The 27977-nt window shown below is 39.7% G+C and overlaps 3 protein-coding genes across 3 annotated transcripts in view; all 3 read left to right on the top strand.

Annotated features, from left to right (window-relative positions):
* Positions 1-390: 390 nt before the first annotated feature.
* On the top strand, positions 391-7190 carry galla-1 (cytosolic iron-sulfur assembly component galla-1). Its single transcript, XM_028183844.2, has 3 exons — positions 391-945; positions 1029-1292; positions 4943-7190. The coding sequence occupies exons 1-3, from the start codon at positions 801-803 to the stop codon at positions 5038-5040; spliced, it is 507 nt and encodes a 168-aa protein (XP_028039645.1). The 5' UTR covers positions 391-800; the 3' UTR covers positions 5041-7190.
* On the top strand, positions 5066-7190 carry LOC114250104 (autophagy-related protein 13 homolog). The gene has a single exon (XM_028183843.2). It carries the CDS (start codon positions 5066-5068, stop codon positions 6326-6328), a length of 1263 nt encoding a protein of 420 aa, XP_028039644.2. The 3' UTR covers positions 6329-7190.
* A 1060-nt stretch (positions 7191-8250) lies between these two features.
* CPSF1 (cleavage and polyadenylation specificity factor subunit 1) overlaps positions 8251-27977 on the top strand; it is a 36009-nt gene continuing 16282 nt past the window's right edge. The window contains exons 1-17 of the mRNA XM_028183840.2: positions 8251-8630; positions 8935-9155; positions 9776-9949; positions 10551-10714; positions 11390-11529; positions 12668-12778; positions 14218-14399; positions 15623-15770; positions 16773-16948; positions 19447-19648; positions 21807-21907; positions 22126-22264; positions 23436-23575; positions 24355-24477; positions 25285-25419; positions 26180-26371; positions 27486-27668. Coding sequence (XP_028039641.2) covers positions 8468-8630; positions 8935-9155; positions 9776-9949; positions 10551-10714; positions 11390-11529; positions 12668-12778; positions 14218-14399; positions 15623-15770; positions 16773-16948; positions 19447-19648; positions 21807-21907; positions 22126-22264; positions 23436-23575; positions 24355-24477; positions 25285-25419; positions 26180-26371; positions 27486-27668 — 2694 coding nt within the window. The 5' untranslated portion in view covers positions 8251-8467. The remainder of the gene's footprint in view (positions 8631-8934; positions 9156-9775; positions 9950-10550; positions 10715-11389; positions 11530-12667; positions 12779-14217; positions 14400-15622; positions 15771-16772; positions 16949-19446; positions 19649-21806; positions 21908-22125; positions 22265-23435; positions 23576-24354; positions 24478-25284; positions 25420-26179; positions 26372-27485; positions 27669-27977) is intronic.

The raw sequence follows: 27977 nt of genomic DNA, 5'->3' as shown, positions 1-27977 counted from the left end.
ATACCGTCAGTTTCCTTTAATTCTTGAACCAACTGAATTTTGTAAGGGTGCATATGTAAATCTTTCTTCAAAATCCGTTGTAACGATGTCCTGGATACGTTTAATGCTCTGGCGCGCTTACGAGTTGACTGTGTCGGATTTTCGCGAATAGACTGTGTCACTGTGTCTATGTTTTGTTCCGTACGTGACGTCCTTGGGCGACCCAACCGCGGTTTATCTAACGTCGAACCGGTCTCCTCGAACTTAGCAACCCAGTTCTTAATCGTTTGAAGAGTTGGAGTGTCGTCAAAGTTGTGTAAACCTTTGTGTTCTCGAAATTTACGCCGCGCAACGGTTGCCGAATTGTCGTTTTTATAAAACTCGCGCACACAAAACGCACAGTCCGCTCCGGTAAAACGCTCCATCGCGACTAAATTCCCAGAAACCGAAGTTACTCCCCCCGCTTCCCATGCACCGCTCACGCGCGCCCTGTTCGTTTTATTCAAATTTTACTTTTCAAAGGACTTATGGGCCACCCTGTATAAGAGCGCCAAGTAATTAGAACATTTAAATAAAGTAATGGACAAAGTTTCTTGCATTATTGTATTACTTTAAATTCTATAAATTGTCAACACTAACAGTAACTTCTGTAGAAAATTATTGAAGACGACAAGAAATTTTAATTAAGATGGGCTTAAAAGTATGGCCACAATAGCAGTTACAAATGAAAAAAAAACGGAGGTCAGCAATTACAATTGTCAAAAAATAAATATGTCCGACATTTAATCGTGACCCGTGATAATTTTAATTTGAACGATAATATGATATCATTTTTCTCCAAACTATCTTTAAACAACTCTTCAAAACAGCCAGTGGAGGTCGCTAAGCCCGCATATATGGACAAAAGTGCTACATTACAAGAGCTCGGCTACAAAGACGAGAATGAGTTGAGAGAGACAATATATGGTTTGTTTTCAACATAAATTTGTGGTTTTGCACGAACTTTTTGTGTTATTTGCGTGTTTAATGTGTGCTGTGGTGTGTTTTAGACTATTTGAGGACAATTCGAGACCCCGAAAAGCCAAATACGCTTGAAGACTTGAAGGTCGTGTACGAGGAAGGAATCTTTGTGAAGGAACCAACTGCAGATAAAGTGCCCGTTTTACGCGTGGAGTATAATCCAACAGTGCCCCATTGTTCGCTGGCCACACTAATCGGACTTTGCATTCGTATTAAAATATTAAGGTCTATCCATCATCCTGTGAAATTGGACATTTTTATCAAGAAAGGGGCACATACCACTGAAGATGAAAGTAAGCGATGAAATTTGTTAGTTTAGAAAATGTATCATTGGATCTAAAATGCATTGCACTATAAAGTTTTGTGGAAAAAAAATCATCACTATTTAATACAAAAATAATAAAATTTTATGATTATATTATTAACATCAATAGCAATGATATACGCTATTAATTAATAATATAAGCTAATAACTATTTATGTTTACATCTATTTCTGTTCAAGATAGTGAAATAATTTACCAATATAATGTTTACAATAAATTAACCCGATCAGGTTATCACTTTTTTTGGCACCTTGTCAGGTTATCATGGGTCACTGAAGACCTGAGATGCATTAGAAAAAGTAATTTGTAATAAAAAATCTGATTAAATTCCTGAAAACTCTTGAATACTTAAACTTGAGCACACGATGAAGATTAAAAAAAATTAAATGAGGATTTTATTAATCATCATAAACATACCCACCTCCTTAAAATGGAGTCATTGATTAAAAATTCATAACTTTTTAACAAATTGAGATATTAAAAAAAAAAAATTACAAGAGAATGCTTTTTTCAAAGAATAAATTTCTGCCAGTCTCTCCTTCATCTACTATAACTCTTTCTTGTTCATTTCTGCTCTGCTGCTTCTGCATCATAATCAGAAAAATTGTACTGAGATGATTAAGTATTCTGAATCTTCATTATTGTGATCTATCACGAAGCTATTTTCTTCTTCTAAATATGTGTATCCAATGAATTATGTGAACAAAGTATTTTCGATATTTTATGATATCCACAGTGCTATATATTGATGAAAGATCAAAGTGTAACCCTAAAAATGCATAAATTTTATTCAAAATCAAGAACTAACCTTGTCATGGAAAAAAATTTCAAAACCACAGTTACAGTTATCGTAGTTCACTCAAGATCACTAGTGATCCAACATGCATCACTAGCTCACTACAAAATATTCCACAATGCTAGAGGAATGTGTATCAGAGTAAAGATTACCTACTCACCTCACAACTCTTTTATAAGCTTATTTACAGTGAGGTTAGATTTTTTTTCCGTACTTTGATAGTTACAAATATCAAAACAAAAAATTTGCTACGTTCCTTAAAAACCCACAATAGCTTCATCAGGTTGACGATTAGACAATTTGTCTTTATTCTACTAGGAGAGTTAAATGTTGATTTGCAGTAGTAGTTGCATTAGTAAAATATTGGGGCTTCATGGTGGTAAACTAATAAAAAGTTATTAAAATTAATTTGAAAAACATCAGACAAATGAACTGACTGATATAGGAGTCGTCTATTATCAAAGGTGGCAATCTGTGCATTTGGACAAAAAATTTTTATTGATATGTCAATACAGATTTATTTGAATATAATCGTCTCCTTCAAAGAATACGGTTCAAAACCTGCATTAAATAAAGGTTAATAGTTAACCTGTTATTTATCTAAGATGTCGTTCCGAAGAGTTTTGTGACTGCCAATGGAATACAAAGTCAATAATTCGTTTTTCTGATTTACCAATCATTGTCCAAAAGTCAGATTGCCGGCTTTGATAATAGTCGACTCATAGCTTAATAAAGTCTAGAAACAGCAATAATTTTTGTTCTGTTGTAATTTTATTCCGATTAGTAGTGTTCGGTTATAATAATGCAATATAATAATGTTCTGGTAATCATAATGTTCGGCTTAATAGTCAGAGGGATGACTACTACACTGTCAGGTCAGTCATGAAGGTGTTGTTTATGAGTTTTCCACTTTTAATTAGAATTTTTGGAGTCTTTCAACAACAGCTAGAAAACTGACCCTGCATGGTTAAATACCACCATATTGGGTAAACAAAATGTTCTTACTTACTGGTACTACACACATACTGATATTGTGTACTTCATACATACTGAAAAATGTGACAGCTGTAATAATACAAAATTCTGACTTCTACTTTATGCAAATTAAGCACATTATGTGATTAAATAAAATGACGATCAATATACCTAGTCAGGTCATAAATTCTGTCACATGTTTAATGTAAAATAATTGAAACAAGTTTATTCATTATGTAACGTATGTAAAATAATTCATATACCAAAATGAACTTAACAAAACATAGATTCTTCTGACACTAAAGTTTATTCAAAATGACCTCCGTGATTTTGAATACAGGCCTTCAATCTGCGCGGCCAGTCGTCTATCGCAGCACGAACGAGGTCCATGTCAATATCGGCGGCTGCCTTAATCAAGGATGTCTTGAGTGACTCCAAATTGGGATGAGGCTTTGAGCACGCCTTTTCCTCCAAGTGTTGCCATATCTTGTAATCTAACGGATTCAAATCTGGACTGGAGGAGGGCCAGTCTTCGTGCCGGATGAAGTCGATTTCACGCGCCGCCAGCCAGTCTTGTGTGCTCTTCGCTCTATGAGCTGGCGCCGAATCTTGTTGGAATACCCAGTGCCTGTTATTGAACATGGTATGAGAAACAGGTTCCACAAGGTTCGTCAGGACTGTATTTTGATACACAACTACATTCGTTTTTACACCTTTCTCACAAAAATGTACCTCTGTTAAGCCCCAATAAGAAACTCCCAACCATACCATGAGCGAGGATGGTAAATGACCTCGTTGGACACGCGGAATACGGTTGCTCGCTTCTTCACTACTGTGTGCGTACACCTTATCATTTTGTTTGTTGTAGCTCTCTTCTACGGTAAAAATTTTTTCATCCGAAAAAAGAATTTCCCGATATTTTTTTCCCGCGTACCGCTTCAACAAAGCGCGGCATCTCTTCAGTCTCAGGTCCATTAGACGAGCATTCAAACGATGTCCTGTTTTTCTTCGATATGCCCGAAGCCCTAAGTCTTCATTTAACACCCTTTTCACCGTGGTTTCAACGCAATAACTGCAACACGGTCTTCTTTAAGCGTCCACTCCATATTTAAAAATGAGTAAAAATTCTAAAAGTATACATTTTTATTTTCATGAACAATTCGAGATTCGAATTCAATAAACTTTTTTGTGGCCAGCATTCTAAAATAAAAGTTTTTACTGTGTGACAATACTTATGACCTGACTAGGTATATACATTTAGTCTACCGTATAATATATATAGACTTCATTGAAACACATTGTTTGCCATCTTATTAATCACAGCATAGTTAAAGAAAATTTAATAAAAAATTAAATTACTTTTTTGGTTCAAAGACCATGACACAGTTTGTGAAGGTCATATTTGAAACAACATTGTGATAATAGTTTGTAAACATACAACATGTTTATTAACTTTTGTGCCAAAACATTATTGATTAGGGTTAGCAGACTCATAAATATTTCCAAATAGTGTGATACAAGTAGGTGTTTTAAAGCAGAGATGTGGACACAGCCCTATGACTATCGTTTCCACTTAAATTCAGGTAGACCAGAACTTCTCTGCTGATCCGATGTTAAAAAAAACTATATATGCCAATATTAATTATTATCATTTTATTTCCGCATTGGTTGCCATACTTGAAAAAGAAAATATGACTTTACAAATTTAATGTAGAGGTAGAGATAGTAAAAAAGTTGTAGAGAATCTTGGAATATAAGAATTGTAAATATGGTGCTCACCTTATTCATTAAACCATAATAGTAATTACATTTATTTTGTTTTTAATAGATTATTTGTTTTTTTATAGTCAATAAGCAGATCAACGACAAGGAGAGGATTGCAGCTGCAATGGAGAATCCCAATCTAAGAAACCTGGTGGAAAACTGCATAGCCGAAGAGGAGTAAATCAACCCAACAACAATTCTCTAAAATGGCACCTGAAGTCGCATTTTCGAATATAACTGACAAAAATGAATTCACGAAATTCACAAAGTTTTTAGCGTACAAAGGAGTACAAGTTATAGTTGAGTCTAGAAAAGGAGTTAAAATAGAACCTAACAGTAAACCAAAGACGTCAGACACTGATTGGTTTAATTTACAAATACCAGATTCCTCTGAAGTAAATCAGGCAACTAAGAATGCTTTACCTTCAGATCGTGTACTGGAGACGATAAAATCACAATTACATGTAGAAATATCTGTTCAAACAGAAGATGGAGATGAAATGGTACTAGAACTCTGGACTCTTCAGTTAGACGAAACCCAATTTGATACATCATTGAAGGCAATGAACACAGTGTATTTCAGAATGGGCATATTGTTAAAATCTCTTATAACTATAACAAGGATCACACCGGCATATCATTTGTCTAGGAAACAGAGACTGGAGTCATTCACTATATTCTACAGAGTTTACAGTGGCGAGGCAAAATTGAAAGCTCTCGGTGATTCAGTGAAAACTATTCAAGCCGGCCTCTTAAAAACACCATTAGGTGCTTTAGTCTTCTCGGTAACGTACCGTACAAATTTTTCAATAACTCCTAACCGTTCAGACAATAACAAAGCATTGTTATTAAAGAGTGATCACTTTGAATTGAGTCCGAAACATGTCATATTTGAATCAAAAAAGAAGAAAGAAGAAAAAAGAGAGTCGAAACCTTCAGGACCCATCGATTTGGACAAGCCCTTACGCTTAGCTGCTTTTGTAGATCAAACCTTAGTTAAGAGGACATTTGAAGAATTCTACACGAAAATTCCTATTCCTGATCACTACAGACCTGAAAAATTACCTGTATCTCCTGTTAAAGAAAAGGAAATCATGTCTAAGAGCACACAAGAATTAGATGACAGTGCAGCATCAAAGAGTCCGAATTCTTTAGAGATGCCACCAAAGAAATTCTCTGGATTCCGTCACGAAAACGAACCACCAATAAAACTGTTATTGTTCCCTTTTGCTGACACACATCCTATACGAGAACTAGCTGAGTTTTACAAAGATTTCTTTAATGCGCCACACTTAAAGTTGACAGACGAGCTAACACAATCGAACAAAAGCTTAGAGCCTGTTTTAGAAGATGTAGAACTAACCAATGAAGATTTGTCTAAAGATTTGGAGCTGTATGAGAATTCAGTTGTTGAGTTTGATGAATTGTTGGCCGACATGTGTAGATCGGCTGAGTGGAGTGGGAATTAAATATAGGTTATGGGTCTTAAATATAAATTAAGACATTTCATGTCCCAGGATGCTAAATTAAAAAAAAAAACCTTAAATTGCAGATTGATTTGAGTGGGAGCGTTTAATCTGTAACTCTTAGTTACCAAAATAGTAAAATAGTAGTGTGATTATAGAAATTGGCGTGATTCGTACTACGCTAACAAGAAACTCGCCATTGCTGACGGTCTTAATGTTATCTTTTCGTTCTACTGGGAATTGATGATTTCTTTATGTTGTTGATATAGAGATCAATCTTATTCAAAAGCAACATGGCTATAGTTGATGTAACATGGCATAAGAAAGCTTGGTATTTAGCAAGTAAATAGCATTAGTTTTGCCAAATTTGATATATGTTTTTGAGGGTCTACAATGACTTTAATGATGTGGTTATATCATCATCCAAGTACTTAGTCAAAACCATATCCAAAGGTCTTTTCAAACAAAGGTCTATATACAAAGAATGTTGTGCAATATGTCAATGGATAGAACACAAAACTTATACAAATAAAAATAGGATTATACGTCAAATATTTACTTTAATTACTCCAGCATTGTTTTTAATTATTAAGAAACGAATTTTATTTATAAAAGAGATAAACTTACAAATAAAATTCTCAATTACGTAAATTCTCAATTTGGTATTTCTTTTTTAAATGGCAATTCTTCTTGGACATGAAAATGTGAAAATGGAAAGGCGATGGGATTTAGATGTTTTGGGCAAAGACTGATGAGATGTAAATGAATGATATAAACAATATTCCTATGATTATTAGAATAGAAACAAAATGGATTTGTATGTTAAAATGTTAGTTCTTAATAAACTACCTATTTAAAGAACAAACGTTGTTTTTGAAATATATACTTGTTAAAAAAAAATCCGTAGATGGGTGGACGAGCTCACAGCCCAACTGGTGTTAAGGGGTTATCGGATCCATAGACATCTACAATGTAAATGCCATCCAGCTTGAGACAAGAATTCTAAGTTATCAGTTTGTACAGCACAACGCCTGCCCCACACTTCAAACCGAAACGCATCATTGGACTAATAGGTAGGGCATTGGTTACCTACCCGTGCGGACTCAAGACGTCCCACCACCAGTAATTACGGAAATTACAAATTTACGGGTTTGATTTTTATTACACGATTTTATTCCTTCACCGTGGAAGTCAACCGTGAACATTTCTTAAGTACGTATTTCATTGGAAGAATTGGTACCTGCCGGCAAGATTCGAACAAAAATAATAAAAAATAAATAACAAAACATAATTTCAACTAAGAAGTTTACATCACCGGTGCATCGCTACATACGAATGCACCGGACGTTTTATCCTTTAGATCATGAAACGTGGCAAAATTTTTGCCACTGAGCTCGGTATCCGGCTCTGTTGTATTGTTTCCTTCACAGTAGCTTAGCTGGAGACCTTTTATACCTTACCCACAGGTGGGCTGAAGCTTTGGAGAGCCAAGGTCCTAAAGCTTCTCGCTGTGAGCCTTGATATCGCGAAGGTCTTTGTCGGAATAGACGGTAGCTACAAATTCATACAACTTCGATCCTTACGTTTACGTTAAAAAGACCTTCTTACCATAGATAATTCACATACACTCTTATAATTCTTTGGTAATTAGAATTATCTATGGCCGAATCCCCTTGCCTTTCCTAATAAGGAAAAACTTTACCAAACAAAAATATCTATGGCCGATTGCAATTTTGAAACGTTCGGAAACAGCTGGTAACTGGAACAAGTTAAATTTTTAAACCACACAAATAAGTTCTTTTGTTTTATAAAAACGATATTGAGCAATTCAAATGTTCATCGTGGATCTATACCATGAAACACTATTGTGTTAAAATTAAGCGTATTCTTTTAATTTAAAATATACAAAACAAGTTCAAATAGTAAGGAATCAAGTTTCAGAACTGACATCAACAAAGCGACGATGTTTGGTACAATGTTTTTCTCAGATTAAATTAGAGTTACTGAACAGCATTTTGTTAAATCAGGACCATTTTTGATTGTTGTTATCTGTTTGTAAATTAATGATTCAAGCAAACATATCAGAATTTAGTGTTGAAAGTGTTTTAGTTCTTAACCTCAAAATCGAACGCTTAGAAAACAATGTTTTCGATTTGTCGAACGACACATCCAGCGACAGGTATAGAGCACGCGGTTAGCTGTTATTTCTTTAACAATGACGAGGTTTGTCTGGTCACCGCCGGTGCCAATATCATCAAGGTCTTCAGGCTGCTGCCCGAAGGCCACACAAAAGAGATTAATGCAGGTTTGTTTTGTTAACTGTTTTCTATTAAAAACTAGAATAGAATATATCTCTGCAAATATACTGTATATTTAGTATTTGTTTCTAATCAGTGTTTAAATCATAGACTCCTGGTTTACTAATTTCAAGCTATGTTACTATATCAGTGTCCCTAATTCCAGGCTTAAAATTTTCCAATACAATACCTAATTAACATCTGTTCACAAATTACTGTCGCCATGAATGAATAACACCTTGTAATCGTCAGCTTCTACGTCTGACTAAAATTCAAAAATACATTTTCTCATGTTATTATATACTTTTTTAGCCGGTCAGCCGATTCCCCCGAAGATGAAGTTGGAATGCTTAGCGACATATACATTATGGGGTAACGTCATGTCTTTAGCTTCTGTACGCTGTCAAAGTTCTGGTCGAGATATCCTGTTGGTTTCATTCAAAGAAGCTAAATTATCTGTGCTCCAATATGACCCACAGACCAATAACTTGGTCACATTGAGTATGCATTATTTTGAAGAGGATGATATGAAGGTATATATACTGAGAATTGAACTGATATTCGTATAGTTTTTTCTTAACTAAAATTAAATTTGAAGAAGCTGTCTGAGCTGGCATTATGATGCTTAGCTTGGTTGTGGCCTGAGCGGAGCTAGTAATAGTATTCAAAAGTGTATTATTATTATTATTATTATTACTTTTTTTTATTGCTTAGATGAGTGGACCAGCTCACAGCCCACCTGATTTTAAGTGGTTACTGAAGCACATAGACATCTACAACGTAAATGCGCCACCCACCTTGAGATATAAGTTCTAAGGTTTCAGTATAGTCACAACGGCTGCCCCACCCTTCAAACCGAAACACATTACTGCTTCACTACAGAAATGGACAAGGTGGTGGTACCTACCCATGCGAACTCAAGAGGTCCTAACCAGAGGTCCATCAGTAATTATGCAAATTATAATTTTGCGGGTTTGATTTTTATTACACGATGTTATTCCTTCACCGTGGAAGTCAATCGTAAACATTTGTTGAGTACATATTTCATTAGAAAAATTGGTACCCGCCTGAGATACGAACACCGTCTTATCCTTTAGACCATGACAACTTCAAAAACTATTTAGATTGCTACACTGAACTTTGAATTTTTTAGGGCGGTTGGACAACTCATCCTCATATACCATGGATCAGAGTAGATCCTGAGTTCCGATGTGCTGTGATGTTGTTGTATGGGAAGAAACTTGCAGTCCTTCCGTTTAGGAAGGACATTACCTCAGAAGAAGGGGATCCTCTTGAAGCCAAACCCCTCTCTGACACAAAGAAAAATGTAAGTAAGAAAGAAGCAATTGACATGGAAATTATCCTAGCAGCTTAAATGACACATTTGTTTAATGCCATATATTAATAAGGACTCTTCATGGCTGCCTTGATTTTGCTTTTAGAAATTTCAAGAAATAGAACAACAATACATACTTTAAATATGATATTAAATCTTGTATTTTATAGCAACTTTTACTGTTCAATTTTACCTGGTTTATATTTACATTTTCCCATGTTTAGAAAAGTATTTGTGGGTATAAGCAAATTATGTGATATGTAATGTGGAAAACCAAAAGTTTTTGCTATTTTTTTATAGCGAATAATGATATTTCCATGCTGTGATTTTTGCCATATCTGAATACCACTGTACGTTGATGATCTCTGGAAGTTTAAATTCAACGGCTTAAAACCACGGCCATTGAAATTTAAACAAAAAATTCTATAAAAAAATCCGTTTTAGATGTCAAAATTATTTGTGTTTTTAAAGCTTCTTTCAATGAAATGTTGCATTATGTCAAAAGGATAGTGTAGCGAAATTATGAAATTAGATGGCAAAAGTACGATATAATTGTGCTAATAATGATTTTATGACAAATATTCCCTTTCAGCAAGCAGCTCATACTATGAACAGGGCACCAACACTGGCCTCATACATAATAATACTCAAGGACCTAGACGAGAAGATTGATAACATATTAGACATACAATTCTTGCATGGCTATTACGAACCTACTTTGCTACTGCTCTATGAGCCCGTCAGAACATTTCCTGGGTACGTAATGTTTCTTTAAGTGGAGATGCTGTTAGATGATTATGCAATGAAATATTGATTGTTTGATACGGAACATGCAATACTATGTTTTAGTTTTTCTGATAGTAATTAGTAATTTAACAGCATATCTAGGACTACAGATATTGGTTCAGGCTTAACATTGTATGTGTTTGAACTTATTATACACACTAATGAAACAGTTGAATTGTTTGCTTAATCTAAAGAAGGAGAGTGCATAAATATCATGTCTCTATTCAACTGTATTCAAGTGTGTGAAAGTTGTTATCATCAATAAAATACGAATGAATAAAAAAAATCTTAATTTTTCATGTATAAAATCTATAAACGTAAAATTAATAACACAGTTTGAAATCATATTTTTATAATATTAGAGAGTGCTAGAGTAGAGTTTTAGCTTTGTATTCAAACAAAAAAGTTTTGTATTGAAACACTTTCAAAATACAAATTTATTAACATACAGACACCGAATACTGTTGGTTTGTCTGTGTCATTAGCGTTGCTGACCGCTCACCATTAGACCGAATACTTCAAAACCAAGGCATAAAACAAATAAAAAACGCCTTTTTGCACTAAGACTTATATAAAATAGAGAAGTTAATGACGTAGCTCATAAAATAATAACTTGTTTATAAATGTGCGATGATCTCTCGATAGTCGCACGGCGGTTCGCAACGACACCTGCGCGATGGCGGGCGTCAGTCTGAACATGTCAGCTCGGGTGCACCCGGTCATTTGGTCCACCTCAGGTCTGCCCTTCGACTGTCTCCAAGCCGTGCCCGTACCGAAACCACTAGGTGAGGCTCTTTGGGTACTGTAAATAGAACGACTTTTGTCGTGGCGTGCAACCTCTATGACAGGACATAAGACCTACAACGACTAGACACAGATTAAGACAGACACTTGACGAGAATTCAAAATTGGATTTGACTTCGACCAATTCAAAACATCGAAGAAGTAGCTTAGGCCTTATGACCGAGAATAATAAGACATGACAACAATAAGACAAGACATGGCTTCGCCCTTTAAAACTACCAAAATTCTCCAATTATTACCAAGAACAAGACCTGGCTGTATGAACTAAAGTCCTTTGCCTTTCCCATTAGGGATAAATTAATATCATCATCAAGAATTCAAAAAATAATAGAGAAATGGAACGAGGGCGTACGTGACTGGCGGCAGGCAGTACATTTTTCAGACTTCGTAAAAGACATACAAACCAGACGACAAGGAACGAATTGACCGTTCTCATCTGTATATAAAATAGACGACAAAAGAACTATGCGATCGTTCAAGTGGTCTTTCGACCGTTCAATCAAGTTATTTATAGTCGAGGGAGAAAAAAAATATGGAATTAAACATTACCGTAATTTAAGTACGGGTGTGCGAGAGAGACAGCATGATATTTTAATATGCACACAGATCTTTGTGAGTGAGTTAAGAAAGATCTAGACTTTTGTCGTTTGGAGGTTGGAACTTCAATTTGATTTAGTGTAGGAAAGAGTTCAATATATATTTTGCATGTGTTATTAAAACATCCTACTGTGAACTGGTTTATGTATTTACTGCTTCATATACAAAAAAAATAATCCTTTATCAATATCTATACTAATATATAAATCTACAGTGGTTTTTACGGATGTTCCGTTATAACTACTAAGCTATGCATCCGATTGACTTGAAACTTGGTATCCATGTAGAAAATACATGTACTTAATGGATAGGCTAATATTAATGAGTATATATGAGTGTTGGACTCCCTACACCAGTTGCGGGGGCGTTAATGATGAGAATCTTTGTGGGGGTGCGAAATAATAATGTTAATTTTAAATGCCCAACGAAGCGGACGGGTACAGCTAGTAATGTATAATAATATCATCTATCTATTAGAAATAATATCTTGTTGGTATTTCTATGATAACCCTATTATTTCAGGTGGCTGTTTGATAATGGCCGTCAACTCATTGATATATTTAAATCAATCGGTTCCACCTTACGGCGTCTCACTGAACAGTGTTGCCACACACACCACAAATTTTCCCCTGAGTAAGTATTATTGATTAAAAAAAACCAGCGGTTCGTTCCCCTTTTTTTTCATGCATTTACTTTCACTAGATATATAGGAGAGGGTAGATTTGCTCTAAACGCGCCATCATGGATCCTGACCCATCATCGGTGCTTTTTGGTACCTCAAGCACCGGTCACCGTCCTCGTCGAACCCGTCGAAGGGCTCGGCAAGTAAATTAACCCACAGACAGCCCACTAAGTTTCTTGGCGGATCTTCTCAGTGGGTCGCGTTTCCGATCCGGTGGTAGATTCTGCGAAGCACTGCTCTCGCTAGGGCCAGTGTTAGCAACACTCCGGTTTGATCCCCGAGAGTTCACCTACACGCTAGGGTAACGCTGATATAACCTCTCAACAACATACAACCCCTACAAGATCTACCGACAAAAGAGCATATTTTTTTCGAGTTGACCTTATTTGTGTCTTTTTATTCTTACTTCGCCCCTCCCCCTCCATTAAGTGTTGTATTTTATCTCCTTAATAAAAGTCTAGTCGAATTTCGTAAAGCGGTACTAGTATCCCCGCGGCGGGTTGAGAGTATTTCCCTCATCCCCTCCCATTAAGTGTTGTATTTTATCTCCTAAATAAAAAAAAACACGTGTGGCACTCGGGGACTGCCGCGGTAAAGCTATTGCGTAGCACTTTTTATCAACTTGCAATGCAATTATAATTAAACAAAAATAATTTAATATTAAAACAATAATAAAATAAGACCACGCTATATTTATAAACATTAACAAAAGCAAAACATTGACTGTCCCCTTCACACTCATAAGCTAAACCGCGCGAGAGACGGGCAGTCTTTTCATGATGCGCATGCAGTGCAACATCACGACGCGCGCTTATTCACTACACAAGCGCAACGTGTTAATGTGTCGAACGCGAGCTACATGGTAGGCGGAGTAGGGGGGTGTTAGGTTTTATTTTCGTTACGGAATTTCTTGAATCGGTCGCCGCGCTCAAAGCCCTCGATAAAAGCTATGCAATAGCTTAAAAAAACATTCATTCAAATTATCACAATTATCCGGACATATAACAGTGACATCGGTTTTAAATTAAAGATAAAGTGTTTGATTCTCTGTTCACCGTGACCCTCAATCAGTCCGTTTATAATCGCCAACAACATTCCAACTCTGTTTGCTAATGTATTAATGCTAATAATCTCTACCCTGCTACCCATAGTGGATTTACATATAAAATGACCTATCACATAACTGTATATTTGAAGTAAATGCGACAAAAATAATATTATTGAAATTTCGCGGAAATTCATTCAATACTCTTTAAAAATTTCACGTTTTAGTAGCAAAATAAGCACGTGATTGGCTCGTAAATACTGCAGTCGCCGCGCTATAGCTTAATATCTAGTCGAATTTCGTAAAGGGGTGTTCGTATCCCCTGATCGAGGGTGTGTCGCGCAGGGATCCAGGAGGGCGTGTGCATGACGCTGGAGGGCGCGTGCGTGGCTCGGCTGTCGGACGCCGTGTTCGCGGTGTCTCTGCGCGGCGGCCAGCTGTACGTTGTGGCGCTGCTGGCGGACAGTGTGCGCTCCGTCAGAAGCTTCCACATCGACCGCGCCGCCGCCTCCGTGCTCACCACCTGCGTGAGTGCTCCCTTTGATCCCGTTTAAATTATTGATATTTCATTTACTGGTGGTGGGACGTGAAGTCGCCGTGGCCTAAAGGATAAGACGTCCGGTGCATTTGTGTGTAGCGATGCAACGGTGTTCGAATCCCGCAAGCGGGTACCAATTTTGTTAATGAAATACGTACCTACGAAATATCGTGTAATAAAATGTAAATTGACAAAAAAAATATAAATTATGTAATTATTGGTGGTAGGACCTCTTGTGAGTCCGCGCGGGTAGGTACCACCACTCTGCCTATTTCTGCCGTGAAGCAGTAATGCGGTAATGCATTTCGATTGGAAGGGTGGGGCAGCCGTTGCAGTTACGTTGTAGATGTCTATGGTCTCCGGTAACCACTTAATATCAGGTGGGCCGTGATCTCGTACACCGATCTAAGCTATAAAAAAAAAAGACGCGGAGTGATCAGTGCCTTTAGTGGGTACGAGATCTCAATTGCATTTGATCGTTATCTGAGTAAACGTGCGGTCCACAGCTCGCCCCATCAGTACCCAAGGTGGAATTGAAGAGAAGAAATTTGGTGAAGAAAATGAGTAAAAAAATCAGTTGTTACGCGCTGGGGCTCGGGATATTCGACGACAAATGGCGTTACTTTTACCGATCATCGTTCTCGCCGAACCCGTCGCTTGTGACGAAGGGTTCGGCGAGTAAACTAACCCTCAGACACAGCCCACTGAGTTTCTCGCCGGATCTTCTCAGTGGGTCGCGTTTCCGATCCGGTGTTAGATTCTGCGAAGCATGGCTCTTGTTGGGCTAGTGTTAGCATTCATTACTGGTGGTAGGACCTCTTGAGAGTTCGCGCGGATAGGTACCACCACCCCCCCTATCTCTGCCGTGAAGCAGTAATGGCTTTCGGTTTGAAGGGTGGGGCAGCCGTTGTAACCATACCTGAGACCTTAGAACTTATGTCGGCGCTGGCGCATTTACGTTATAGATGTCTATGGGCTCCAGTAACCACTTAACAGCAGGTGGTCTGTGAGCTCTGATCTAAGCAATAAAAATAAAAATAAAAGCAACTTTGCCAAGTTTGAGCCCCGTGAGCTCACCTACTCGTCTGGTAACGCTGATATAGCCTCTCAAGGCTATCAGCATAGGCAGGAAAAAAATCTTTTACCGGCGTAGTGTTGTTGTTGTGAGGGAATAAACGTTTACCTTAATTATGTTCGTCCGTCTCGCTCTAGATGTGCGTTATAGAAGAGGACTTCCTATTCCTGGGGTCGCGGCTCGGGAACTCGCTGCTGCTCCGCGTAACCGAGCGAGAGAACCGGATGCTGTTCTCCGTTGACAAGCCCCTGGAAGCGACGGTCGACCTGACCGTGGCCGAAACCGGTAGGGTCTGATTTATAAGAGCACTGATATGTTTTTGAAGGGCTGAGCAGTAGACATGCGCAAAACAGTACACTATGAAGTAATGCCCTAAGGCATGACCTTCCGTACCGCGTAATAAGGCATTTGAACAGTACTCAGTACTCTAAACATGACCTGTCAAAAATATGCCTGTATTGTTAAATTTGTATAGCCCGCTAACAATTACGTATGTCTTATTGTACTAAATGTTTGGGTGTTATAAATTACCTAAATTATATAATTACCAAGTAAACTCTGTACAAGTTTACTTTAGATTTTTTTTAAATGTATATATAAAATTAATTAATATTTACATTTTTAGTTATAACTTATAAATAGCACGTAATTGCGACATATATATATTTTGACACCCGAATATATTCAATAGTGCAGTGGGTACTTAGAACAGACCGCAACGGATAACGGACCTCTAGATATGAACCCTTAAGCTCTGTGGATATGAACGTCATGTTTAGTGTTATGTGACATACTAAATTTTGCCGGGTAATAGATACTGTTACAATACACGGTCGTGCTATATTACGCGTACTGCATGGCACACAGTAATTACACATGTCTACTGAGCAGTCAGTGTACTGTAGGACTCGGAGTTAGAACTCGTGTCTCAAGATGGGCGGTGACATTCACGTTATTGTCTATGGGCTCCGGTAAATAGTTAACAAAAAAAGGCATACCAGACATTAAACGTGACCTGGTTTTGACCTGGGTGAATATTGCCAGTAACACAAAGAGACTGCAGCTTTATTTAAAAAAAAAAAACCATCGGTCATTGCAGTCCATGGACATAACGTGAATACCGTCACATTCTGGTGCATCACGTTGGAGTCTCAGGTCTGCGATACGAAAACCGTTATGCTCTTTAAACTGGAAAGAAATACTTGGCTTAGTATATGTTTTCAAAACAAACAAAATATTGAACTGTATATTTTTGTCATTTTGTACAAATATTAAGGAATCCCACAGAACGAGAGCAGAGCAGAGAGAAGGAGCAGCCCGACCCGGCTTCGAAGCGGCGGCGCATGGACACCATCAGCGACTGCGTGGCCTCCAACGTCATCGAGATCAGCGACGGAGACGAGCTCGAGGTGTACGGCAGCGACATACGCACCTCCACAAGACTCACTAGCTACGTGTTCGAGGTACGTCATCGTACGAGTGCGCGCACACACACGCACGCACGTACACACTCACGCACGTAAACAGTCACGCGCGCACCCGCCCACGCACCCGCACGCACGCACGCGCGCACTCATAGACACGCACGCATCACGCAAGCACCCATACACAGATACACACACGCACCCACGCATACAAGCACGCACGCACGCACGCACACACGCACGAACGCAAAATTCACACACGCACGCATCTTTACCGTTGCACAGGTATACTATGACATAGCAGTCTATAATATGTTCTTTTTCGTGTACACCTTTAGATCTATTTCACAAAAACTATCAATGTCATTTTAATAATTACGTAGATTCGAATACTTTATAAATATATCAGAGATAAAAAGTTTGATTTCTTTAAAAATCCAGACTACTTACTATTGTTGCCCTTCAAGGCATATACTTGACTTATACCATCTTATACGCTATCACGCTTTTATACCATCTTATACGTTTTTTTTTTATAATTCGGAATTCAAATTTAAAAAAAAAACATACCAAAGGGTTGACCAATAAAACAGCTTCAAAACTGCATAAAAAAATATTGCCCCATCTGACATTTATGTTTAGCTAGGCACCTAAGATAAAACTTAAAACGCTAGGTGGGCCGATAGACGTGTCCGGGAGTGAGAGAGAGAGAGAGAGAGAGAGTATTCTTTATTGTACACCAAAAAACAAATAAACAGTGCGATATAATAAAAAACAAAAAATTACAATTGGCGGTCTGTATGTAGGTTCTATAAATTAATCTATAAAAGTGGATCTGCCTATGTATATTCTATAGTCTCAATGACCGGACCGATTTCGTTGAAAATTTTAGGCAATCTTCAGATTGCATAAGTGGGTATAGTAACCGGCAAACTTCTTGAGCAAATGACCTTGACTGCGCAGAACCGAATTTTAGATCACTTTGGTGGTGAGGGTGAGGCGCGACGGCAGGGGAAATCGTATCGAGCGCGTTATTGGTAGATCAGTCGAGCCTTGCGTCCCGCACCGCGCCCTCGTTCCGCTTGCTCCCAAAAGTACGCTTGCGTACAGTGAAAAGTCTATCGTTATTTATCGTTAAGTTATTTGTTATAATTGCTTGTTGACTTTGTTGCCATTGCTATTTGTTGAGTGTTTGTTGATTTTTTATAAAAAATACGCTATGCCGCGACAAACTGGTGTAGTATTCAAAAGAAAGGGTAGAAAAATTGTGTACGACGTATATTGCTTCATTATAAAACAGGGGAAGAATGATATGGAAAAAGTAAAACAGACTTCGGAAGCAACAAAAACATCCGTGAGTACTGTTAGGTGCATTATTAACGAAGCTAAAGGCTCTGGCTTGCTCGCCGTGTTTCGGACTCCGGGTAAGAAAAGATCTGGGAAGAAGAAAGTTACCGGAATGGATAGTTTCGTTCAATCTGTAATAAAAAGATGTAATCATAATAACTACATAACAAGCAGCGAAACTCCGTACCGTAGAAAGGCTTCGAAAAATTTAAAGAAGATATAAATTTTAATGGCTCGGTATGAAGTTTACGACGAATTATGAAAGAGCTAGGCTTCAGATGGAAAAAAACAGAAAATAATCGGAAGCTGGTAATTGAAAAAAGTTGCATTCGATTACTACGAATCGAATATCTTCAAAAAATAATTAATTATAGACAAAAAAGTAGACCGAACAGACCGAGTTGTAAACTACACCGATGATCCCTATGTTGACTCATCACGATGATAGCAACTCGGGTGATAAAAACAATGATGATGATGGTCAAGATTATGATAACGAAAAAAAAATTACAAATACCAGCTTCGCTTCAACTGAACCAAGACCTGGCAACAGCTCTAGTTTTGACTTAATAGAAGGAATATCTATTTTACCCCAAGATTAAATTATTACAATTATTAACCTATTTTTTTTGTTGATGTTTCATAAATATATAAATAAATACATATGTTGATTTTAATAATTTAATTGCATTATGACGCAGAGTAAATAATGTTTTTGCACGTGAGTGTACCATGCGCAAACTTACCCCCACTACGTCAACAAATGCTCAAGAAGTTTGCCGGCTATTATACTATATTGGTTTTTTTTTTTAGTTACTTATCATCATCATCATTCTTTCCTATTACCCTCTGCCGGGGTGTAGGGCTCGAATCAAATTTGTCCATTTATAGAGTTACTTATAATAAGACGAAATAAAGCATCAAGTTTTGTGAAGCCATCAACCGTTTCACTGGCCCAACCTGAATATAAAACCTCACATTAATTTCTTTTTATTACACGATTTATATTAGCTTCACTTGTATGTATGTTTGTATGTTTGTAACTGACTCTTTTAGACGCGATTTTGACCCACTTTAAACGGCCAGATTTCATTCAAACTTTGTAGATTTATCGAGGACCGATGACAATTTAATATTTAAAAAAAAATTGAAAAAATTTAAATTCAACTATAAAATGAATAATAATACAGGTATGCGATTCGCTGTTAAACATATGTCCGATCGGCGACGTGTCTATGGGAGAGCCCCAGCTTCTCTCCGAGGAGTACAGCAGACAGCAGGAGAATCCTCTGGTGGAACTGGTGACCTGTAGTGGCAGAGGGAAGAACGGCGCCCTGACCGTACTCCAGAGGACGGTCAGACCTCAGTTGATCACTGCTTTCAATTTACCCGGTGAGTTCATTACGCGAGTCAACACCAAATTTGACTTTGATTGCAAAGGATAAAATTTCGATATTTTAGATCGTGATTAGACGAAAAAAAAATACATGGCATGAAACCGTTTGACTTTGAACTTTAATAAATTGACCACATATGAAACAAAATGCATCAGCATTGTATATTTACATTTTCGTGACATTTTAAGTTTTTCTGGGCTTGTACAAAACACCTGATCGTTGTTTATGACTCGAGCGCCATCTAGTGGCACTGTGTAAACGTAAACACCACACTCTCATAGCGCGGTTTTTTTTGAAAATATTAAAATTAATTAAAATTTATAAAAAATCAGTATTATTACTATATAACTAACACAAAAGCAAACTTTATACCAAAAAAATGTATTTTATTTTCGTTTTTGTGAATCCTCCTCCTCCTCCTTCAGTCGATCGCTCATTGCTGAGCATCGTGATGTGCCTGCCTGTGACCTTTTTTTGTAATTTTTAGCCACTTATGTCGGTCAGTGGCACAGTGAAGTGCGTGGCTCAGTCTCATGTCCAGATACTCAGACACTTGGTCACTCCATCTTTTTCGGCTACGACCTTTGGATCGTCTTCCATCCACTTTACCCGTCACTATGAGTCTCTCCAGGTTGTCAGAGGGTTTTCTTGCTATATGACCAAAGTATTGGAGCACTCTATATAGACATTTGGTGGATAGCCTCTGGTCAACTTTTAGCTCGTTGAGGATGGAAGCGTTGGTCCGGAAAGCCGTCTAAGGGATGCGCAACTGCGCCGCCAGCACCACATCTCAAACGCGTCTATGCGTCGCCTGTCAGACTCTTTCAAGGTCCAGGTCTCAGCCTTTGTGAATAATGAACCGAACAAACCTAGTATAAACGTTAGGACAAAGAACGAATTTTTTTTTGTAGAGTTGTGGTCATCTAAGTCTGGAGCTTAATGTACGTTGAAGTCGTCGTGGCCTAAAGGATAAGGCGGTGAACTCATATCGAGCGATGTGACTACACCGAATGCCCTATCCTTTAGGCCACGACGACTTCATAATTATTAAATTGGAATAAAAAATAATAGTTTAAAAAAACTAACAGAATACGCTTTTATAGAAAATCCAACTAAAAAAATAGAAAATAAATTTTAGTAAATTTGAATTAAAAATAGCGTAAGAAAAAAAGATGGAGATAAGGTGGCATAAGGTGGAGAAAAAGAAGAAGTAAGAAAAAAAGTTGTTTGTAAAAAAAGCGTGGGGTGCTTTTCAGGATATTATCAAAATAACCCTTCTATCATTCATTATCTAAATCTAAAGTTTAATGTACATTGAAGTCGTCGTGGCCTAAAGGATAAGACGTCCGGTGCGTTCGTATGTAGCGATGCAACTGTGCCGGTGCTCGAATCCCGCAGGCGGCTGTACCAATTTTTGTAATGAAATACGTACTTAAGAAATGTTCACGAAAGATTTTGAAATATCGCGTAATAAAATGTAAATTGGGAAAAAATACAAATTATGTAATTATTGGTGGTAGGGCATCTTGTGTGTCCGCACGGGTAGGTACAACCGTCCTGCCTATTTCTGCCGAAGGGCGTGGAAGCTGTTGTAACTGTACTGAGATCTTAGAACTCATATCTCAAGGTGGGTGACGGCATTTCCTTTGTAGATGTCTATGGGCTCCAGTAACCACTTAAGACCAGGTCCAATGTGCTTAAAAAAAGGTGTGCAAAGGTGCGCAATAAAAATTTTCGAGCTCCTTTAAAATAATACTTCAAGATTTGCGTTTTTTTTAATTTTTTTTTATTGCTTATATGGTTGGACGAGCTCACAGCCCACCTGGTGTTAAGTGGTCACTGGAGCCCATAGACATCCACAACGTAAATGCGCCACCCACCTTGAGATATAAGTTCTAAGGTCTCAGTATAGTCACAACGGCTGCCGCACCCTTCAAACCGAAACGCATTACTGCTTCACGGCAGAAATAGGCAGGGTGGTGGTACTCACCCGCGCGAACTCACAAGAGGTCCTACCACCAGTAATAGTGCGTGCTTCATTTTTTTAATAATATCCTCCCGGATTTATGTGGGGGTCGTTAATGTCTCAAACTAGCGCCAATTCGCGTATTGGTTAGCCCGTGGCCAATGATTGTACGTAATTATGATTACAGGTTGTATCGACATGTGGTCGGTTTTCGGAGAGAGCGAAAGCACTAGAGAAAACGAAGGAACGCACGCGTATTTGATACTGACGCAAGACGACTCCTCCATGGTGAGCTCACCGAACTTACAAGTTCGGCAGTGCCGGGGGATAACTCCCCCTCTGCCCCCCCTCCCTATCCTCCTCCCCTCCGTCGCCTCTCCCTTCCTCCTCCCCATCCTCCTCCCCTCTGCCACCCACCCTTCCGTTTTCCCCTGTCTTCGCATCGTCCTATAAGGAACTTCGTTCCAAAATTACAACACGTGTCCTAAATAAAGTCAAAACGCCAGGTCCTACAAACTGGCCAGGAGATCAACGAGGTGGACAACTCTGGCTTCATGACGGGCTCGCCCACCATCTTCGCTGGGAACCTCGGGAACAACAAGTTCATGGTGCAGGTCACCACCACCACCATTCGACTCATCAAGGGTGAGCATTCTATGGGTACTCTTAGGTTCTGTCGCGGTCCCCCTACCGCGGACCGTCCCGACCCGAATCAACCTGGTCAGAAAATCACTGTATTTTTTATTGGATTGTTGGGTGGACGAACTCACAGCCCACCTAATGTTAAGTGGTTACTGGAGCTCATAGACATCTACAACGTAAATACCGGCACCCATCTTGAAATATAAGTTCTAAGGTCTCAGTATAGTTACATAGCATAGTAGTATAGTTAGTATCAAGCTGTATTATTATTATACAAATAGGGATAGAACCTCTTGTCAAGAATGATCTTCAGTCACTTGAATGTAATTCCACGCAATTTCCGCCAGTCATAACTAAAACTTCTTTTACCGTTACCTTTCCTTCTTCTTCCTTACCTTCTTTTACCGTCGGAAGTAAAGTATGGTGACGATAAAACACGTGTAAATGTAGTTTAAATGTCTCTACGAAACATGAAAAAGAAACTCTACATCAGCGCGAGATGGCTCCCGCCTCTTTCATCTCAGCCTGTCCACTGTCCACTGCTGAACATCCAATTGATGTCCATCCAGATGATGATCCTCGCCTCTTTGACGTGGATTAATTAGTCTTAGGGTTGTGCCCAGTTGTCGTCAACAATACAATCCAGGATTCTTCGATATTTTAGACTCGTATCGCGAGGGCCAGCAGAGTCTATCGAGAAACTTGTTGTTCAGGGTAGGGTCAATGGTAAGAGATCTCGTGGACGAATCCCGATGCGCTGCACTGATCAGGCGAAAGACCTTACTGCAACCCCACTTACCGAATGTGTGCGCCAAGCCTCAGTTCACAAACTATGGAAAGCATCTGTCAAGGCATAAACAAGAATTCCACATGCCACGACTGCTCTGCCAAGAGCAACTGACTATGATGATGATGATGCTCAGGGTCATTGGAAGATTGGTCCTGATGATTCTCCACACTTCACCGCTAAAGTTAGAAACAAAAAAAAAAAAACTGTTCTCAATGTAATACAATGACGCGTGAGGTTAACGACCTGATTGCGTTACAATGCGTGTTCCCAAATTACCTAATAAAACTTATCAAGCTAAGCAGTTTGGTCAAACTAAGCTGTTTGTTTATCGGCTTTGGTTCTGCATCGTGCGTGAGGTTGCTGAAGCTGTTGTGCTTGTGTCAGGCGGCGTGCAGCTGCAGTCGATCCAGCTAGAGTGGACGGCGCAGTACGCGGCCGTCGCGGACCCCTACCTGTGCGTCACGTCCAGCTGCGGCCGCGCCATCGTGCTAGCTCTGAGGGAGATCAGGGGGAAGGACGGGCAGGTAACGCCTCCACAGTCACACAAACACATAAATGTATAGGATTCAGCCGGCGAGAGAATGAGATAGAACACATTAGACGTTCTCGGTCTCCGCTTTGTGCGACTCTTCGTAGCATCCCCACTATCGTCTACTGAACATTGTCCATATGTATGCTCCTGTGTAGTGGGAAAGTCTGTATATCCATATCTTATTTATAAGTTTCACTTCTACTGTGTGTAACTTGCACACACACATGTTTTTTTTTAATTGCTTAGACGTGTCGACGAACTCACAGCCAACCTGATGCTAAGTGATTACTAGAGTCCATAGACATCTACAACGTAAATGCGCCACCCATCTTGAGATATAAATTCTAAAGTCTCAGTATAGTTACAATGGCTGCCCTACCCTTCAAACTGAAACGCATTACTGCTTCACGACAGAAATGCATCAGAAATGCTGAGCTTCACGTCTGAATTTTCTCAGCGGGTCGCGATTCCGATCCGGTAGTAGATTCATTCGCGAAGGAGCTGCTCTTGAGTTGTTAGGTCTCCTTCGGAGGCGTTTGGGTGGCTGTTAGCAAATCCCACCCCTCCTGGCTGAGTCTTTGCTTGCCGGGTGAAACTGGAAAGACCTCCGGGCCACCATAAATCCTTCAATCATAAAAAAAAAACTGTTTTCTGATCTCTATCGTAGCACGAAGTTCTATGGGCTCCAGTAACCAGTTAACACCAGGTGGGCTTTGAGCTCGTCCACCCATCTAAGCAATAAAATATATATAATTGTGTTGTTTGTTGCAGCCGTCGGGTCGGCTGGCGCCCACGCGGCAGTGCGTCCCCGCGCGGCCCCCGCTCGTGCGCGCCGCCCCGCACCGCGACCTCAGCGGACTGTTCGCGCCCGACCTCGCCGAGCCCGGCCACCAGGTACTGTACCCGCCGATAAATGGTGCACTTCTTCTTCGTAGCTTCCTCATTAATGAGGATCCTCACTTGGATAAGGCGGCACGACACGAGAACCCTCTCACCGTGGCCGCTGGTAACTACATTCCCGATCCTGCGGAAAGAATGGAAAGCAGTCGACGTCGCTCCAAACACGTCATTTCGGATCTTCCCGATCCACTAACGGTGCCTTTAGGTACCTCAAGCACCGGTTATCGTCCTAAAATTATCCCTCAGACACGGCCCACTGAGTTTCTCGCCGGATCTTCTCAGTGGGTCGCGTTTCCGATCCGGTGGTAGATTCTGCGAAGCACTGCTCTTGCTAGGGCCAGTGTTAGCAACACTCCGGCTTGAGCCCCGTGAGCTCACCTACTAGTTAAGGTTACGCTGAAATAGCCTCTCAAGCCTATCAGCTTTGGTAGAAAAAAAAAACAAATCAGAAACATTTTAATGTGATAAGACAATATGCTTTGAGATTTCGCATTAGTGGCACGACATGTGTGTACGTGGAACGTGAACATTTGAGAACCTCTGGTTCGATTGTGATGTAATGCTGTACTTTGGTAGGGGTTAAAGGAAAACGTCTTCTTGTGTGTATTCCGTGCTTAATAATCATCTTAATCCTAGTTTACAATTATGAAGAAGCCTATGTTTCTGGATGGTCCGCCTTATTAGGGGGACATACGAGATTACACTTATCAATTATGTTATATACTAAATGCTATGCTAATACTATGCTATGCTATGCTATGCTATAATATATAAGTATACACACTTCAGTGACGTTTGCAGGTCAAAGGTGAGTTCACCGGTAAGTTGAAGGAGAACGTGAAGAAGGAGGCCTTCAAGCCCGGCGTGGTCTATGAGCTAAACGACGAAGATGAGATGCTGTACGGAGGCGACCAGACACCTGCATCCATGGCCAGCGTGAGTGTCACTTATCTTCTATTATATGTTTGACAGAGAGGCTGGTTCCGTGGTGTTTTTATAATGACGACGTCACCGTTGCAGCGCGATTCTCTTCATCATTATCATTGCCTTCCTTAGTGACAGTAATTAAGACTCACTTTTCCAATGAATTCCATTTATTACATTTCAAGTGTACAACAATAACAACAAAGACCTCCGCTCCGTTCGGATGCTCGAGTCGGAATGTGTTGTGCGTTTTTTCCCTACCCAGCATAGCCTTAAATATATTTATATATATTTTAATTGCCTTTGTAAATGGTGGTAGGTATAGTTGCCAACCTTGAACTGGATATTTCCTACCACGCTTTAAAATATATTTTTTTAACTAGTACATATCGACGCTTGAAAGGCAAACGTGACTAAGCGACAAGCGTGAAATTTACAGTAGACTAATTTAAAGTTGAAATACCTGAAAATAAAATTTATTTTAACGAATCTAGCTGTAGTAGAATCTAGCTAGTAGCTGTAGGATTGAAATGATTTTAATAGACCTAGAAATATAAATTTTTTGCGTATCGAATATTATGGTTATTGCCTTTCACAATTTATGTACAAAGCAGTTATTGTCGCTTAGTCATGTTTGCCTTTCAAGCGTCGATATGTTAACTAGTACAATTGATTTAACATCATATCTCAACGGAAAACATGGTCTATGGTGGTACGCCATTTGCACGATACTAAAGCTAGCCTTAGCAAGCTTTTTCTTTCGTTGATACAGATAATGCTGGCGGAGCAAAGCAAGAATCCAGGAGTTCCGCGTCGGATGTCGCGCTGGTGGAAGAAGTACCTCCAGGAGGTGAAGCCCACGTACTGGCTGTTCTGCGTCCGCGACAACGGCAACCTGGAGATATACTCGTTGCCGGAAATGAGGTTGAGTTTCCTGGTGAGAGACTCGTGCGCTGGAAACAGGGTCAGTATACGGATACACTAATTCAAGATCCTTCCTCGGTGTCACTATATTTTTTTCTTTTTTTATTGCCGTATAGGCAGACGAGCATACGACCCACCTGATGGTGAGTGGTTACCGTCGCCCATGGACGTCAGCAATGCCAGGGGCAGAGCCAAGCCGCTGCCTACTGTTAAATACTTTCCACAAGTCTCGTTTGAAGAAGGACATGTCATAGCGCTCGGGAAACACCGTCCTTGAACACCCGAAATGACATGTCCTTCTTCAAACGAGACTTGTGGCGAGTATTAAGCGGTGGGAAGCGGCTTGGCTCTGCCCCTGGCATTGCTGAAGTCCACGGGCGACGGTAACCACTCACCATCAGGTGGGCCGTATGATCGTCTGCGTACAAGGGCAATAAAAAAGTCCTTACGCTTGGGGGTGGGGGGTCATATTGGGAAACCAATTTCAATTCACTCGACATTATTTTTATTGAAGTGAAACTTCTAATGCCACTTCCAAAAAGGTTACGTTATGCGTCTAACTCTACCATGAAATAGAAAGAGACAGAGCGAGAGTGAGCGTGACACTCGAACGCACGCGCGTTGTATACCTGTTATATACTGCTTCACGGCGGAAATAGGCGAGGCGGCATCGATAGTTAGATAGATAGATGAAGTTTCACTTCATTCACGTGTACCAAGTTGTACGCCGCTGTTTTATTATTCAGCAGCGGTCTCTGATGGAAAATGTTGCATTACGCCGGTGGGGTACCGGGGGACGGAGGGGGGGCAGGCTGTAATTGCCCCCACATAATCACATATTTGCTAACAAGATTACTTCCAAGTAGTTTTATATGTAAATTAAGGAGTGAACCCGCGTTGGCGCTGGTATTCGTTGAGACATTTTTCTCCAGAATCGATATGTGGTCCGCAAGCTTATCAACATTCGTCCTGGTATTACAATTGGTATAATTTGATAACACGTCCGGAGGTACCACGAAGGTTGTGTAATCTGTATTTCTGAGATATTCGTTGTCTATGCCTATGCAGATTTTAACTGTCTTGGCCGTGAAGCGATACTGAAGTTATCAGGACGGTGTTCCTTCTGATTCCTCATGCAAATACTCCTTTGACAGATATTGGCGGACAGCCTGGAGTCCGTCCCGATGTCAGACAGCATGGAGGACGAGGACATCAGCGCGCCGTCACACAACGCTGATGCTGAGAAGCTCAAGGAACTGTGCGTCGTCGGTCTGGGGCACAAGGGTTCCAGGGTGATACTGATGCTGAGGATGCAAAACGAACTGATGATTTATCAGGTGATCTTTATCTTGTGAGTCCGCGCGGGTAGGTTCCACCGCCTATTTCTGCCGTGAAGCAGTAATGCGTTTCGGTTTGAAGGGTGGGGCAGCCGTTGTAACTATACTTGAGACCTTAGAACTTATCAAGGTGGGTGGCGTTGTAGATGTTGTAGATGTCTATGGGCTCCAGTAACCATTTAAAACCAGGTAGTCTGTGAGCTCGTCCACCCATCTAAGCAATAAAAAAAACACGGAGTGATCAGTGCGCTTAGTGCGGCGTGGCGTCATAGGTCTATATACAGAAGCCCATGGACATCACGTCGGCTC

The sequence above is a fragment of the Bombyx mandarina genome, chromosome 28 (genome assembly GCF_030267445.1).
Source record: "Bombyx mandarina strain Sakado chromosome 28, ASM3026744v2".
In the NCBI taxonomy this organism is placed as follows: Eukaryota; Metazoa; Arthropoda; class Insecta; order Lepidoptera; family Bombycidae; genus Bombyx; species Bombyx mandarina.
This window is presented reverse-complemented; position numbering and strand designations above follow the sequence as displayed.

Coding starts and splice junctions, on each gene's coding strand:
- galla-1 (XM_028183844.2), top strand. CDS start 801: ATGATATCATTTTTCTCCAAACTATCTTTAAACAACTCTTCAAAACAG. Junction 946..1,028: donor GTTGAGAGAGACAATATATG/GTTTGTTTTCAA, acceptor GGTGTGTTTTAG/ACTATTTGAGGACAATTCGA. Junction 1,293..4,942: donor ACATACCACTGAAGATGAAA/GTAAGCGATGAA, acceptor GTTTTTTTATAG/TCAATAAGCAGATCAACGAC.
- LOC114250104 (XM_028183843.2), top strand. CDS start 5,066: ATGGCACCTGAAGTCGCATTTTCGAATATAACTGACAAAAATGAATTC.